At 49.5% G+C, this 16857-nt stretch overlaps 2 protein-coding genes across 2 annotated transcripts in view; both read left to right on the top strand.

Moving 5' to 3' along the window:
* The window catches only part of LOC310666967 (uncharacterized protein), a 29432-nt gene extending 24734 nt beyond the window's left edge, over nt 1–4698 (top strand). Inside the window, exons 11-13 of the mRNA XM_083418518.1 lie at nt 1812–2002; nt 2367–2443; nt 4430–4698. Of these exons, the coding sequence (XP_083274644.1) occupies nt 1812–2002; nt 2367–2443; nt 4430–4586 (425 nt within the window). The 3' untranslated portion in view covers nt 4587–4698. The remainder of the gene's footprint in view (nt 1–1811; nt 2003–2366; nt 2444–4429) is intronic.
* A 1135-nt stretch (nt 4699–5833) lies between these two features.
* Nucleotides 5834–13917, top strand: LOC310667127 (uncharacterized protein; the record flags this gene model as incomplete). The annotated part of the gene is made up of 8 exons (XM_083418857.1): nt 5834–5935; nt 6300–6376; nt 8331–8464; nt 9688–9878; nt 10242–10318; nt 12294–12427; nt 13618–13808; nt 13885–13917. 8 exons carry the CDS (start codon nt 5834–5836, stop codon nt 13915–13917), a joined length of 939 nt encoding a protein of 312 aa, XP_083274983.1.
* Between the last annotated feature and the right edge of the window lie 2940 nt (nt 13918–16857).

The following is a 16857-nucleotide window of genomic DNA, read 5'->3' as shown; positions in this document are numbered from 1 at the left end:
TCAGTGGCAGAGCATCTGCTTGGCATGCAGAGGGTCAAAGGTTCAACCCCCAGCTTCTCCAGGTAAGGCTGGGAAAGACGCCCAGTCTAAAACCCTGGAGAGCTGCTTCCAGTCAGTGCAGATGATACTGAACTGGGTGGACCAATGGGGCAGCTCACCATATAGCAACTTCTTGTTTTCCTCTATTTCTGCAAAGCATGCATGTTCCTCCACTGCAGGGGGGTGGAATAAAAGGCCCTTGAGGTCCCCTCCAACTCTACAATTCTGGTTTCATGCCAATTGATGCTCAGCCAGAAAACACTCCTCTCTGGCCGCGTTCCCTGGCAAAGCCAGAGATTTAAACCAAGGACCTTCTGCATTCAAAGCAGCTGCTCTTCTGCTGAGTGATGGGAGTGTGGGGCTGTCAAGCTGCAGTTCCAGATCCGCCAACGCTTCTCTTTTCCCTTTCCAACGTACAGTAGCGGTTCAGTGCTGGCAGATACAACGGTACGCTTCGAGAAAAGCGCAGATGTTTCCGCCGGAGTGATCAGAACTGCTCTGAGCAATGCAACAGAAGGCCAATGGCAGGGTCTCAACCTGACCCAGATTGAAGGTGAAGAGCTGAAGGATGAATAGTGGGGGGCTGGCTACTACAGCAAAGCATCCCTCAAGCTGTCTTTGCGACACAAGACTCAGAGCCTCTTGTGCAGCTCCAGGAACAGAATTCCTTTCCTGGAAGTCTAGGCAGGTTTCCAGCCTTCAGTGCTGAAACTGGGATGATTTCTGTAGATTAATATGCACACCGCAGATTGCATTATGCAAAACAACAGCATGACGCTCAGGCAGGAAACACACCAAATATTTAAGGCCTTTTGGTTTGGCACCAAAGTAGCACTCAACCTCTCCATCTATTGGCACAAGGATTTCTCCCTGCACAGGGGAACGCTCTCCTCTCACCGCACCCCTCATGAAACTGCTCTGGGGGTTCCCCCCAGACCTCTGGAGCAGATCTGGAGAGGGCACAGGCTTCACTTGGGCCGGGAGGAAGGAGAGGGGGAAATGTCCCATTGAGCAAGCAGCAAGCCTTGCGAGGACTGGACGCAGTAGCTGCATGCCGCCCGCTTCAGCTTGCCCCCAGGTATCCTGGGAATAGTGCTTGAGCGCTCACAGAGCTATGATTCTGAGCATCCTTAGCAACCTGGTTCCCAGGGTCCTTGCAGATAACCCATGCATTTAAACGTATGCTGGGTTCAGAGCTTGAGGGATGTAGTGAGGGTGCAGAATCCAGCTTATTCTACCACAGATGATCTACCCAGTTAGCTATGGGTCTTCCCTACAGCTTTCCCATTCCTCCCCAAAGGGAGAGGAGTAAATGGACATGGAGGGGACTCCCACCGGAAACACCCTTTCCTACCTACACATTCCTTCCATTGTGGAGTGATGGTGGGCTGGAACGCTTGACTGTGGAGGCAGCTTTCGGGTCTCCTTCCGGGGACTCCTCCTGCTCCAGCTGGGAGGCCCCTCTCGCCCCATTGATCTGCTTCCTGCTTAGGTGGTGCCCATAGAAAGAGCAGAAAGAGATGCTCAAACTTCAACAACCCCCGCAGGTGACTATGTATGGGGATGGAGATCAATGGAACTGAAAAGGGCTGGGAGTGGGACAAATGCAAAGAAGGGGGCTTCCCGTGATTTTGAAAGTAAGACTCCAACCCAAGCTTGAGCACCTCTAGGCACAATCCCTGAGCAGGACAGTAGGCCTGCCTCTTCTTCCTCCGCCACAAATCTTTTCCTTCAGGGAGGGGTCCTAATGAGATCATTTCCTTTCACCTCAGTGACCAAGCAGGAGACGACGACGACACCTTCTCCCACCCCAGCTAGCACCACCTCAAAGACAACCACACCTAAGCCTCCCATAGAGCAGATGTTCACCATCACTTTCCACATCACAATGGATTTTACTGATGACCTGAATAATTCGTCCTCCGAAGCGTACCAGAACCTGGAGGCGAAAATCAGGAAGATGGTAAGTTTTACAACCTTTCCACCCCCCTGGGGGAGGGGGCACAGGGGAGAGGGAATGCTGCCCCCCAGCCTCTCAGTCTGGTGGTGGGGTGGGGCCTGCTCATCTGTAAAGAGTAAGGCAGGTATCTCTCCCCTTCCACGGAGCTATGAAGGAGTCGGGGAGCTGCATCCAGGGTCCCTCTAGACCTTGACTTAATGGTGATTGTAAAACCCTTTCCGTGCGCGATCTCCTCTAGCTATGGCTGCCCCACACTTTTCCCTCTGTGACTCTGTATCACGGGGAGGGCAGAACCAGTCAAGGATTGGGCCCTGGAAACTGAGTTTATCTCCTAATACAAAATGCATACCTCCCCTTTCTTCCACAGTATGAGGACATTTACAACTGCTCTACGTGCCATGCTGAATATGGGACGTATCTTGGATGCACTGTGAACGGATTCAGGTATGGAAGGTGGATTAAATGAGGGCTGGTGAAAAGTGTCATGCTGGGTTTTCTGGTTCTCACAACAACAAGAGCAGCTTAACTGCACCCACCTGCTCCCAACCCTATGCTGACTGCAAGGGTCTCATTCAGAACAGCTTGTCCTCTTTCCGTAGTGCTGCAAAATACAGCTCTTGCTGCTGAAAGCTTAAGAAATACCTTCACCATGCTCTTCAAGATCCTTTAGTGTTGCCCAATTACCTGTAAAGTACTTCACAGCCACACGGAAACATGAAAGCAAAAAATGTTTGATTTTTATATGTGTTGGAAGCCACCAAATTGGGGTGTGCACTTCTGCACATGAATCCCAACTGCACTCTGTTCAAATCCACACCTTCCATTTAAAGTGTTACCATGTCACTTTAAACTGTCATGGCTTCCTCCAAAGAATCCTGGGAGCTGTAGTTTGTTACAGGTCCTGAGAGCTGTTTGGAAGTCCCTTTTCTCCTCCCAGAGCTACAATTCCCAGATTTCCTTGGGGAGAGGGATTGGTTGTTAAACCACTCTGGACATTTTAGCTCTGAGAAGGAAACAGGAGCCGCCTAACAATTCTTGGCACCCTTAAGAACCTGCAACTCCCAGGATTCTTTGGGGGAAATCTACGTCTCTTCAGTGTGGTATAAGTTTGCTGTAAATAGATGATGTGGAGAGATAGATAGATAGATAGATAGATAGATAGATAGATGATAGACAGTTTACAATGGTTTACAATATAAAACCACAAAAATACATAACATACTAACAAACAAAAGCAATAGAAAAAATTAAAAGGCGAGATAGATGGTTTAATTAACCAAAGGCCCAAGATAAGAGGAATATTGTTACCTGGCGCTTAAATATATGTAATGAAGGTGCCAGGTGAACCTCCTTAGGGAAAACATCCCACAAGCCTTCTGAACCTCTCACAGAGGAAGGACCTCAGATGATGATTGAAGGGTCCAGGTTGGTTCCTATGGGAAGAGTCAATCCTTGAGACCTGTTGTGTCTTTATTTTCTTACATTAATCATGCTTCTTAAAATTCAAACATGCACTGGAATAATTTCAGCTCAAAATTCATTGGATGTGGCATCTGTGTACACCCACTCGCACACAATTTGGTCTGAAACATACAGTTTATCCACTCACTTATGAACGGTCACATTTCAAATCCAACATTTCCACTTTCAATATGAATTCTGTGCACCACCACTGGTACAAATCATAGTGATGCAAGGGAACTGAAAAGTCATCTAGTGCAACCCCATGCCAATGTGCAGTAAATCCACGGCCACAGCATTGTTGATAAGTGGCACTCTCCACAATAACCCCAACAAAGAGGGGTGAAACAGTTTCTGAGTCAGCAAGTTCCACTATTGAAAGACTTTCAGGGTTGTTTCTTTCGGGCCAGGCACTGAAGGCGTGTTTCCACAAACCATTGTACAACATTGAAGTGCCATGGCATGCTCAACACAGCCAAGCACTACATTCAAGGGCCAGAATGCAGAATGCTCAGTGGCAGAGCATCTGCTTGGCATGCAGAAGGTCCCAGGTTCGACCCACAGCATCTCCAGGTAAGGCTGGGAAAGACGCCCAGTCTAAAACCCTGGAGAGCTGCTTCCAGTCAGTGCAGATGATACTGAACTGGGTGGACCAATGGGGCAGCTCACCATATAGCAACTTCTTCTTTTCCTCTATTTCTGCAAAGCATGCGTGTTCCTCCACTGCAGGGGGAAGGATTAAAAAGCCCTTGAGGTCCCCTCCACCTCTGCAATTCCGGTTTCATGCCAATTTATGCTCAGGCAGAAAACAATCCTCTCTGGCCGCGTTCCCTGGCAAAGCCAGATATTTAAACCGAGGACCTTCTGCATTCAAAGCAGCTGCTCTTCTGCTAAGTGATGGGAGTGTGGGGCTGTCAAGCTGCATTTCCAGATCCGCCAACGTTTCTCTTTTCCCTTTCCAACGTACAGTAGCGGTTCAGTGCTGGCAGATACAACGGTACGCTTCGAGAAAAGCGCAGATGTTTCCGCCGGAGTGATCAGAACTGCTCTGAGCAACGCAACAGAAGGCCAATGGCAGGGTCTCAACCTGACCCAGATTGAAGGTGAAGGGCTGAAGGATGAATAGTGGGGGGCTGGCTACTACAGCAAAGCTTCCCTCAAGCTCTGTCTGCGACACAAGACTCAGAGCCTCTTGTGCAGCTCCAGGCACAGAATTCCTTTCCTGGAAGTCTAGGCAGGTTTCCAGCCCTCAGTGCTGAAACTGGGATGATTTCTGTAGATTAATATGCACACATAATGCAGATTGCATTATGCAAAACAACAGCATGACGCTCAGGCAGGAAACACACCAAATATTTAAGGCCTTTTGGTTTGGCACCAATGTAGCACTCAACCTCTCCATCTATTGGCACAAGGATTTCTCCCTGCACAGGGGAACGCTCTCCTCTCACCACACCCCTCCTGAAACTGCTCTGGGGGTTCCCCCCAGACCTCAGGAGCAGATCTGGAGAGGACACAGGGTTCACTTGGGCCGGGAGGGAGGAGAGGAGGAAATGCGAGGACAGGACACAGCAGCTGCATGCCGCCCGTTTCAGCTTGCCCCCAGGTATCCTGGGAATAGTGCTTGAGCGCTCACAGAGCTATGATTCCAAGCATCCTTAGCAACCTGGTTCCCAGGGTCCTTGCATTTAAACGTATGGTGGGTTCAGAGTTTGAGGGATGTAGTGAGGTTGCAGAATCCAGCTTATTCTACCACAGGTGATCTACCCAGTTAGCTATGGGTCTTCCGCACAGATTTCCCATTCCTCCCCAAAGGGAGAGGAGTAAATGGACATGGAGGGGACTCCCACCGGAAACACCCGTTCCTACCTACACATTCCTTCCATTGCGGGGTGATGGTGGGCTGGAACGCTTGACCGTGGAGGCAGCTTTTGGGTCTCCTTCCGGGGACTCCTCCTGCTCCAGCTGGGAGGCCCCTCTCGCCCCATTGATCTGCTTCCTGCTTAGGGAGTGCCCATAGAAAGAGCAGAAAGAGATGCTCAAACTTCAACAACCCCCGCAGGTGACTATGTATGGGGATGGAGATAAATGGAACTGAAAAGGGCTGGGAGTGGGACAAATGCAAAGAAGGGGGCTTCCCGTAATCCTGAAAGTAAGACTCCAACCCAAGCTTGAGCACCTCTAGGCACAATCCCTGAGCAGGACAGCAGGCCTGTCTCTTCTTCCTCCACCACAAATCTTTTCCTTCAGGGAGGGGTCCTAATGAGATCGTTTCCTTTCACCTCAGTGACCAAGCAGGAGACGACGACACCTTCTCCCACCACAACTAGCACCACCTCAAAGACAACCACACCTAAGCTTCCCATAGAGCAGATGTTCACCATCACTTTCCACATCACAATGGATTTTACTGATGACCTGAATAATTCGTCCTCCGAAGCGTACCAGAACCTGGAGGCGAAAATCAGGAAGATGGTAAGTTTTACAACCTTTCCACCCCCCTGGGGGAGGGGGCACAGGGGAGGGGGAATGCTGCCCCCCAGCCTCTCAGTCTGGTGGTGGGGTGGGGCCTGCTCATCTGTAAAGAGTAAGGCAGGATCTCTCCCCTTCCACGGAGCTATGAAGGAGTCGGGGAGCTGCACCCAGGGTCCCTCTAGACTTTGGCTTAATGGTGATTGTAAAACCCTTTCTGTGCGCGATCTCCTCTAGCTATGGCTGCCCCACACTTTTCCCTCTGTGACTCTGTATCACAGGGGAGGGCAGAACCAGTCAAGGATTGGGCCCTAGAAACTGAGTTTATCTCCTAATACAAAATGCATACCTCCCCTTTCTTCCACAGTATGAGGCCATTTACAACTGCTCTACGTGCCATGCTGAATATGGGACATATCTTGGATTCACTGTGAACGGATTCAGGTATGGAAGGTGGATTAAATGAGGGCTGGTGAAAAGTGTCATGCTGGGTTTTCTGGTTCTCACAAAAACAAGAGCAGCTTAACTGCACCCACCTGCTCCCAACCCTATGCTGACTGCAAGGGTCTCATTCAGAACAGCTTGTCCTCTTTCCGTAGTGCTGCAAAATACAGCTCTTGCTGCTGAAAGCTTAAGAAATACCTTCACCATGCTCTTCAGTATCCTTTAGTGTTGCCCAATTACCTGTAAAGTACTTCACAGCCACACGGAAACATGAAAGCAAAAAAGGTTTGATTTTTATATGTGTTGGAAGCCACCAAATTGGGGTGTGCACTTCTGCACATGAATCCCAACCGCACTCTGTTCAAATCCACATCTTCCATTTAAAGTGTTACCATGTCACTTTAAACTGTCATGGCTTCCTCCAAAGAATCCTGGGAGCTGTAGTTTGTTACAGGTCCTGAGAGCTGTTTGGAAGTCCCTTTTCTCCTCCCAGAGCTACAATTCCCAGATTTCCTTGGGGAGAGGGATTGGTTGTTAAACCACTCTGGACATTTTAGCTCTGGGAAGGAAACAGGAGCCGCCTAACAATTCTTGGCACCCTTAAGAACCTGCAACTCCCAGGATTCTTTGGGGGAAATCTATGTCTCTTCAGTGTGGTATAAGTTTGCTGTAAATGGATGATGTGGAGAGATAGATAGATAGATAGATAGATAGATAGAGACAGTTTACAATGGTTTACAATATAAAACCACAAAAATACATAACATACTAACAAACAAAAGCAATAGAAAAAATTAAAAGGCGAGATAGATGGTTTAATTAACCAAAGGCCCAAGATAAGAGGAATATTGTTACCTGGCGCTTAAATATATGTAATGAAGGTGCCAGGTGAACCTCCTTAGGGAAAACATCCCACAAGCCTTCTGAACCTCTCACAGAGGAAGGACCTCAGATGATGATTGAAGGGTCCAGGTTGGTTCCTATGGGAAGAGTCAATCCTTGAGACCTGTTGTGTCTTTATTTTCTTACATTAATCATGCTTCTTAAAATACAAACATGCACTGGAATAATTTCAGCTCAAAATTCATTGGATGTGGCATCTGTGTACACCCACTCGCACACAATTTGGTCTGAAACATACAGTTTCTCCACTCACTTTTGAACGGTCACATTTCAAATCCAACATTTCCACTTTCAATATGAATTCTGTGCACCACCACTGGTACAAATCATAGTGATTTGTGCAACCCCATGCCAATGTGCAGTAAATCCACGGCCACAGCATTGTTGATAAGTGGCACTCTCCACAATAACCCCAACAAAGGGGTGAAACAGTTTCTGAATCAGCAAGTTCCACTATTGAAAGACTTTCAGGGTTGTTTCTTTCGGGCCAGGCACTGAAGGCGTGTTTCCAAAAACCATTCTACAACATTGAAGTGCCATGGCATGCTCAACACAGCCAAGCACTACATTCAAGGGCCAGAATGCAGAATGCTCAGTGGCAGAGCATCTGCTTGGCATGCAGAAGGTCCCAGGTTCGACCCACAGCATCTCCAGGTAAGGCTGGGAAAGACGCCCAGTCTAAAACCCTGGAGATCTGCTTCCAGTCAGTGCAGATGATACTGAACTGGGTGGACCAATGGGGCAGCTCACCATATAGCAACTTCTTCTTTTCCTCTATTTCTGCAAAGCATGTGTGTTCCTCCACTGCAGGGGGGATGGAATAAAAGGCCCTTGAGGTCTCTTCCACCTCTACAATTCTGGTTTCATGCCAATTGATGCTCAGCCAGAAAACAAACCTCTCTGGCCGCGTTCCCTGGCAAAGCCAGAGATTTAAACCAAGGACCTTCTGCATTCAAAGCAGCTGCTCTTCTGCTGAGTGATGGGAGTGTGGGGCTGTCAAGCTGCAGTTCCAGATCCGCCAACGCTTCTCTTTTCCCTTTCCAACGTACAGTAGCGGTTCAGTGCTGGCAGATACGACGGTACGCTTCGAGAAAAGCGCAGATGTTTCCGCCGGAGTGATCAGAACTGCTCTGAGCAACGCAACAGAAGGCCAATGGCAGGGTCTCAACCTGACCCAGATTGAAGGTGAAGGTCTGAAGGATGAATAGTGGGGGGCTGGCTACTACAGCAAAGCATCCCTCAAGCTCTGTCTGCGACACAAGACTCAGAGCCTCTTGTGCAGCTCCAGGCACAGAATTCCTTTCCTGGAAGTCTAGGCAGGTTTCCAGCCTTCAGTGCTGAAACTGGGATGATTTCTGTAGATTAATATGCACACATAATGCAGATTGCATTATGCAAAACAACAGCACGACACTCAGGCAGGAAACACACCAAATATTTAAGACCCTTTGGTTGGACACCAAAGTAGCACTCAACCTCTCCATCTATTGGCACAAGGATTTCTCCCTGCACAGGGGAACGCACTCCTCTCACCACACCCCTCCTGAAACTGCTCTGGGGGTTCCCCCCAGACCTCAGGAGCAGATCTGGAGAGGACACAGGGTTCACTTGGGCCGGGAGGAAGGAGAGGGGGAAATGTCCCATTGAGCAAGCAGCAAGCCTTGCGACGACTGGACGCAGTAGCTGCATGCCGCCCGTTTCAGCTTGCCCCCAAGTATCCTGGGAATAGTGCTTGAGCGCTCACAGAGCTATGATTCCGAGCATCCTTAGCAACCTGGTTCCCAGGGTCCTTGCAGATAACCCATGCATTTAAACGTATGGTGGGTTCAGAACTTGAGGGACGTAGTGAGGTTGCAGAATCCAGCTTATTCTACCACAGGTGATCTACCCAGTTAGCTATGGGTCTTCCCCACAGATTTCCCATTCCTTCCCGAAGGGAGAGGAGTAAATGGACATGGAGGGGACTCCCACCGGAAACACCCTTTCCTACCTACACATTCCTTCCATTGTGGGGTGATGGTGGGCTGGAACGCTTGACTGTGGAGGCAGCTTTCGGGTCTCCTTCCGGGGACTCCTCCTGCTCCAGCTGGGGGGCCCCTCTCGCCCCATTGATCTGCTTCCTGCTTAGGGAGTGCCCATAGAAAGAGCAGAAAGAGATGCTCAAACATCAATAACCCCTGCAGGTGACTATGTATGGGGATGGAGCTCAATGGAACTGAAAAGGGCTGGGAGTGGGACAAATGCAAAGAAGGGGGCTTCCCGTAATCCTGAAAGTAAGACTCCAACCCAAGCTTGAGCACCTCTAGGCACAATCCCTGAGCAGGACAGCAGGCCTGCCTCTTCTTCCTCCGCCACAAATCTTTTCCTTCAGGGAGGGGTCCTAATGAGACCATTTCCTTTCACCTCAGTGACCAAGCAGGAGACGACGACGACACCTTCTCCCACCCCAGCTAGCACCACCTCAAAGACAACCACACATAAGCCTCCCATAGAGCAGATGTTCACCATCACTTTCCACATTGCAATGGATTTTACTGACGACCTGAATAATTCGTCCTCGGAAGCGTACCAGAACCTGGAGGCGAAAATCAGGAAGATGGTAAGTTTTACAACCTTTCCACCCCCCTGGGGGAGGGGGCACAGGGGAGGGGGAATGCTGCCCCCAGCCTCTCAGTCTGGTGGTGGGGTGGGGCCTGCTCATCTGTAAAGAGTAAGGCAGGATCTCTCCCCTTCCACGGAGCTATGAAGGAGTCGGGGAGCTGCATCCAGGGTCCCTCTAGACCTTGGCTTAATGGTGATTGTAAAACCCTTTCTGTGCGCGATCTCCTCTAGCTATGGCTGCCCCACACTTTTCCCTCTGTGACTCTGTATCACGGGGGAGGGCAGAACCACACAGGAATTGGGCCCTAGAAACTGAGTTTATCTCCTAATACAAAATGCATACCTCCCCTTTCTTCCACAGTATGAGGCCATTTACAACTGCTCTACGTGCCATGCTGAATATGGGACATATCTTGGATTCACTGTGAACGGATTCAGGTATGGAAGGTGGATTAAATGAGGGCTGGTGAAAAGTGTCATGCTGGGTTTTCTGGTTCTCACAAAAACAAGAGCAGCTTAACTGCACCCACCTGCTCCCAACCCTATGCTGACTGCAAGGGTCTCATTCAGAACAGCTTGTCCTCTTTCCGTAGTGCTGCAAAATACAGCTCTTGCTGCTGAAAGCTTAAGAAATACCTTCACCATGCTCTTCAGTATCCTTTAGTGTTGCCCAATTACCTGTAAAGTACTTCACAGCCACACGGAAACATGAAAGCAAAAAATGTTTGATTTTTATATGTGTTGGAAGCCACCAAATTGGGGTGTGCACTTCTGCACATGAATCCCAACTGCACTCTGTTCAAATCCACATTTTCCATTTAAAGTGTTACCATGTCACTTTAAACTGTCATGGCTTCCTCCAAAGAATCCTGGGAGCTGTAGTTTGTTACAGGTCCTGAGAGCTGTTTGGAAGTCCCTTTTCTAATCCCAGGGCTACAATTCCCAGATTTCCTTGGGGAGAGGGATTGGTTGTTAAACCACTCTGGACATTTTAGCTCTGGGAAGGAAACAGGAGCCGCCTAACAATTCTTGGCACCCTTAAGAACCTGCAACTCCCAGGATTCTTTGGGGGAAATCTACGTCTCTTCAGTGTGGTATAAGTTTGCTGTAAATGGATGATGTGGAGAGATAGATAGATAGATAGATAGACAGACAGACAGTTTACAATGGTTTACAATATAAAACCACAAAAATACATAACATACTAACAAACAAAAGCAATAGAAAAAATTAAAAGGCGAGATAGATGGTTTAATTAACCAAAGGCCCAAGATAAGAGGAATATTGTTACCTGGCGCTTAAATATATGTAATGAAGGTGCCAGGTGAACCTCCTTAGGGAAAACATCCCACAAGCCTTCTGAACCTCTCACAGAGGAAGGACCTCAGATGATGATCGAAGGGTCCAGGTTGGTTACTATGGGAAGAGTCAATCCTTGAGACCTGTTGTGTCTTTATTTTCTTATGTTAATCATGCTTCTTAAAATACAAACATGCACTGGAATAATTTCAGCTCAAAATTCATTGGATGTGGCATCTGTGTACACCCACTCGCACACAATTTGGTCTGAAACATACAGTTTCTCCACTCACTTTTGAACGGTCACATTTCAAATCCAACATTTCCACTTTCAATATGAATTCTGTGCACCACCACTGGTACAAATCATAGTGATGCAAGGGAACTGAAAAGTCATCTAGTGCAACCCCATGCCAATGTGCAGTAAATCCACGGCCACAGCATTGTTGATAAGTGGCACTCTCCACAATAACCCCAACAAAGAGGGGTGAAACAGTTTCTGAGTCAGCAAGTTCCACTATTGAAAGACTTTCAGGGTTGTTTCTTTCGGGCCAGGCACTGAAGGCGTGTTTCCAAAAACCATTGTACAACATTGAAGTGCCATGGCATGCTCAACACAGCCAAGCACTACATTCAAGGCCCAGAATGCAGAATGCTCAGTGGCAGAGCATCTGCTTGGCATGCAGAAGGTCCCAGGTTCAACCCACAGCATCTCCAGGTAAGGCTGGGAAAGACGCCCAGTCTAAAACCCTGGAGAGCTGCTTCCAGTCAGTGCAGATGATACTGAACTGGGTGGACCAATGGGGCAGCTCACCATATAGCAACTTCTTCTTTTCCTCTATTTCTGCAAAGCATGCGTCTTCCTCCACTGCAGGGGGAAGGATTAAAAAGCCCTTGAGGTCCCCTCCACCTCTGCAATTCCGGTTTCATGCCAATTTATGCTCAGGCAGAAAACAATCCTCTCTGGCCGCGTTCCCTGGCAAAGCCAGAGATTTAAACCGAGGACCTTCTGCATTCAAAGCAGCTGCTCTTCTGCTAAGTGATGGGAGTGTGGGGCTGTCAAGCTGCATTTCCAGATCCGCCAACGTTTCTCTTTTCCCTTTCCAACGTACAGTAGCGGTTCAGTGCTGGCAGATACGACGGTACGCTTCGAGAAAAGCGCAGATGTTTCCGCCGGAGTGATCAGAACTGCTCTGAGCAACGCAACAGAAGGCCAATGGCAGGGTCTCAACCTGACCCAGATTGAAGGTGAAGGTCTGAAGGATGAATAGTGGGGGGCTGGCTACTACAGCAAAGCATCCCTCAAGCTCTGTCTGCGACACAAGACTCAGAGCCTCTTGTGCAGCTCCAGGCACAGAATTCCTTTCCTGGAAGTCTAGGCAGGTTTCCAGCCTTCAGTGCTGAAACTGGGATGATTTCTGTAGATTAATATGCACACATAATGCAGATTGCATTATGCAAAACAACAGCATGACGCTCAGGCAGGAACACACCAAATATTTAAGGCCTTTTGGTTTGGCACCAACGGAGCACTCAACCTCTCCATCTATTGGCACAAGGATTTCTCCCTGCACAGGGGGACGCTCTCCTCTCACCACACCCCTCATGAAACTGCTCTGGGGGTTCCCCCCAGACCTCTGGAGCAGATCTGGAGAGGGCACAGGATTCACTTGGGCAGGGAGGCAGGAGAGGGGGAAATGTCCCATTGAGCAAGCAGCAAGCCTTGCGACGACTGGACGCAGTAGCTGCATGCCGCCCGCTTCAGCTTGCCCCCCCCGGTATCCTGGGAATAGTGCTTGAGCGCTCACAGAGCTATGATTCCGAGCATCCTTAGCAACCTGGTTCCCAGGGTCCTTGCAGATAACCCATGCATTTAAACGTATGGTGGGTTCAGAGCTTGAGGGATGTAGTCAGGTTGCAGAATCCAGCTTATTCTACCACAGATGATCTACCCAGTTAGCTATGGGTCTTCCCTACAGCTTTCCCATTCCTCCCCAAAGGCAGAGGAGTAAATGGACATGGAGGGGACTCCCACCGGAAACACCCTTTCCTACCTACACATTCCTTCCATTGTGGAGTGATGGTGGGCTGGAACGCTTGACTGTGGAGGCAGCTTTCGGGTCTCCTTCCGGGGACTCCTCCTGCTCCAGCTGGGAGGCCCCTCTCGCCCCATTGATCTGCTTCCTGCTTAGGTGGTGCCCATAGAAAGAGCAGAAAGAGATGCTCAAACTTCAACAACCCCCGCAGGTGACTATGTATGGGGATGGAGATCAATGGAACTGAAAAGGGCTGGGAGTGGGACAAATGCAAAGAAGGGGGCTTCCCGTAATCCTGAAAGTAAGACTCCAACCCAAGCTTGAGCACTGCCTCTTCTTCCTCCGCCACAAATCTTTTCCTTCAGGGAGGGGTCCTAATGAGATCATTTCCTTTCACCTCAGTGACCAAGCAGGAGACGACGACGACACCTTCTCCCACCCCAGCTAGCACCACCTCAAAGACAACCACACCTAAGCCTCCCATAGAGCAGATGTTCACCATCACTTTCCACATCGCAATGGATTTTACTGACGACCTGAATAATTCGTCCTCCGAAGCGTACCAGAACCTGGAGGCGAAAATCAGGAAGATGGTAAGTTTTACAACCTTTCCACCCCCCTGGGGGAGGGGGCACAGGGGAGGGGGAATGCTGCCCCCCAGCCTCTCAGTCTGGTGGTGGGGTGGGGCCTGCTCATCTGTAAAGAGTAAGGCAGGTATCTCTGTGCGCTGGAGAGCTATGGGGCTTCCAGGTTTGTGACGCAGTTTCCTGGGGATTGTCAGCCCCTATATGCAGTCTTCAATTCCCCCTCGTCCCTGCTACCCCACATGTTCTCCCTGTGCCTCTGTTTTCCTGTGGGGTGGGGTGGGGCAAACAGAAAGTGAGAAGGCTGACTTCATCCCAGCCATGTCTCAAGCCTCAGAAAAAGAGTTAATAGCATAATACAACACCCATACTACCCTTTTCTTTCCGCAGTATGAGGACATTTTCAACTGCACAGGATGCCTTGCTGAAGGGAAATATCTAGGATGCACGGTGAATTCTTTCAGGTACGGAAGGGCGATTATATGAGGGCACCCACCTGAGCTAGGTGGGTCGTGGGTCCCGCTGAGTATAGGGCAGCTTCCTGTGTCTCTCTGTGTTTCTGCTAAGCATGTACATGTCTCCACTGCAGGGGGTGGAATAGATGGCCCTTGAGGTCCCCTCCAACTTTACAATTCTGGTTTCATGCCAATTGATGCTCAGGCAGAAAACAATCCTCTCTGGCCGCGTTCCCTGGCAAAGCCAGAGATTTAAACCAAGGACCTTCTACATGCAAAGCAGCTGCTCTTCTGCTGAGTGATGGGAGTGTGGGGCTGTCAAGCTGCATTTCCAGATCCGCCAACACTTCTCTTTTCCCTTTCTAACGTACAGAAGCGGTTCAGTGGTGGCAGATACAACGGTACGCTTCCAGGAAAGTGCAGATGTTTCCGCCGATAAGCTCCGCACTGCTCTGAGCGACGCACCTGAAGACAAACGGCAGGGTCTCACCCTGACTCAGATTAAAGGTGAAGGTCTGAAGGATGAACAGTGGGGGGCTGGGTATTACAGCAAAGCATCCCTCAGGCTGTGTCTGCGACACAAGACTCAGAGCCCCTTGTGCAGTTCAAGACACAGAATTCTCTTCCTGGAAGTCTAGGCAGGTTTCTAGCACTCAGTGTTGCTTCTACAGATTAGTATGCTCATTGCACATTGTATTATGCAAAACAGTGGCATGATGTTCAAAGCAGAGAATGCACCATACATTTCAAGGCTGTTGGGTGGACTCCAGCGTAGTGCTAGATCTCTTCCTCCATCAGCATGAGGCTTTCTCCTTGTGCAGGGAAACGCTCTCCTCTCCCCACACCCCTCCTGAAACTGTTCTAGGGTTCCCATGGCCTTCTGGAGCAGATCTGGAGGGAGCACAGGGTTCACTTTGGGAGGTGGGAGGAGAGCGAGGACTGTCTCATTCACAGGCAAAAATCCTTGTTAATGGTTAAACACCAAACATTTAAGCAAACCTCGCCCCTGGATCCTGGAAACTGTACAGTGGTACCTCACAAGACGAATGCCTCGCAAGACAAAAAACTCGCAAGACGAAATAGTTTTTTGTTTTTTGAGTTGCTTCGCAAGACAAATTTCCCTATGGGCTTGCTTCGCAAGACGAAAATGTCTTGCGCCTTTTCCAATGGATTCCTATGGGAAACCGTCAATGCATTTCCTATGGGAAACCGTGCTTCGCAAGACAAAAAATTCACAAGACGAAAAAACTCGCAGAACGAATTAATTTCGTCTTGCGAGGCACCACTGTACTTTACCACAGGGAGCTACAATTCCCAGCACCTTTAGAAAAGTACAATTCCCATAATCCTTCAGGGTATTCCATTCAGACAGGGGTCTCTCCCAGCCTTACCTGAAGATGCCAGGGACTGAACTTGGAACCATCTGCATGCAACGCAGATGAGCCATGGATCTTCCCCACAAATTTTCCATTCCTCCCAAAATGGTCATGGAGGAGACTCCCATTTGAGACGCCCATTCATACCCATTCCTGCAGGTTTAAGGTTGGCTTAGCTGCTTCACTGGGCTTCTCCAGAGGCTGATCCTGCCGCAGCTGGGGAGGGCACCTCTCCCCGCATGGATCTGCAGTGTCCAAAGAAATAGCAGAAAGGGACAATAAAACGGGGTGGGACATCAACAACACCCTCAGATAGCTAGGAGGACAGAGATCAACAAACTGCTCTTGAATGAAATGGAAAATGGCTGATGGTGAAATGCAGTGAAGGGGGCTTTCGGTTACAAAGGCGTATGGAATCCTGAAAATTGAATCAAATCTTGGCCACCTCTAGTACCAATCCCCGAAGAGAACCACAGGCATGTCTCTTTTTCATCAGCCACAAATCCCTCAGGTGTTTCCCTAAAGTGGGTAATTAATGGGATTCTTTGCTATCTTCCAGTGACCTCAGACGCCACGGAACCCCCCAACCCCCCGCCCTCAACAGCAACTTCCCCCCCGGCAACCACCCCAACAAGAACCTCGACTACACCCACCCCAACCACTCACCCTGTCCCAGGCTGGGGCATTGCTCTCCTTGTCTTAGTTTCCATCCTTCTTCTCCTGGCGCTCATCGCCTTCCTCATCCTGGTAAGCCTCTCAGCCTTCTTTCTCAAAATCAAGCTGGTGGAGGTGCAGACCCACTGGGCCCAAAGCAACAGCTCCGCCACCAGCTACATCAACCCGCCAGGCGGCTGGAGACTCAGGGAGCTGGCTGTATATAACCTCAGAGCCAGAGGTGCAAGACTAGTGGGTGTGGTTGGGGCAGAGCCAATGGACCACCTGGCAGACATGGGGAACATAAGAAAGAACCTGCAGGATCAGGCCTCATGTCTATCTAGCTTAGCAGCCTATTACTCAGTAGTGAATCAGACGTGCCTGGCGATTTCTAGTCCTCATTGCCATAACCAGAATAAAGGTAAAGGGACCCCTTGACCATTAGGTCCAGTCGTGACCGACTCTGGGGTTGCGGCGCTCATCTCGCTTTATTGGCCGAGGGAGCCAGCGTACAGGTTCCAGGTCATGTGGCCAGCATGACTAAGCCGCTTCTGGCGAACCAGAGCAGCGCAT

This window comes from Podarcis tiliguerta (assembly GCF_965153285.1).
Source record: "Podarcis tiliguerta genome assembly, chromosome: 16".
In the NCBI taxonomy this organism is placed as follows: Eukaryota; Metazoa; Chordata; class Lepidosauria; order Squamata; family Lacertidae; genus Podarcis; species Podarcis tiliguerta.
Note: the sequence above shows the minus strand (reverse complement) of the source record. Positions and strands in the feature narration are given on the sequence as shown.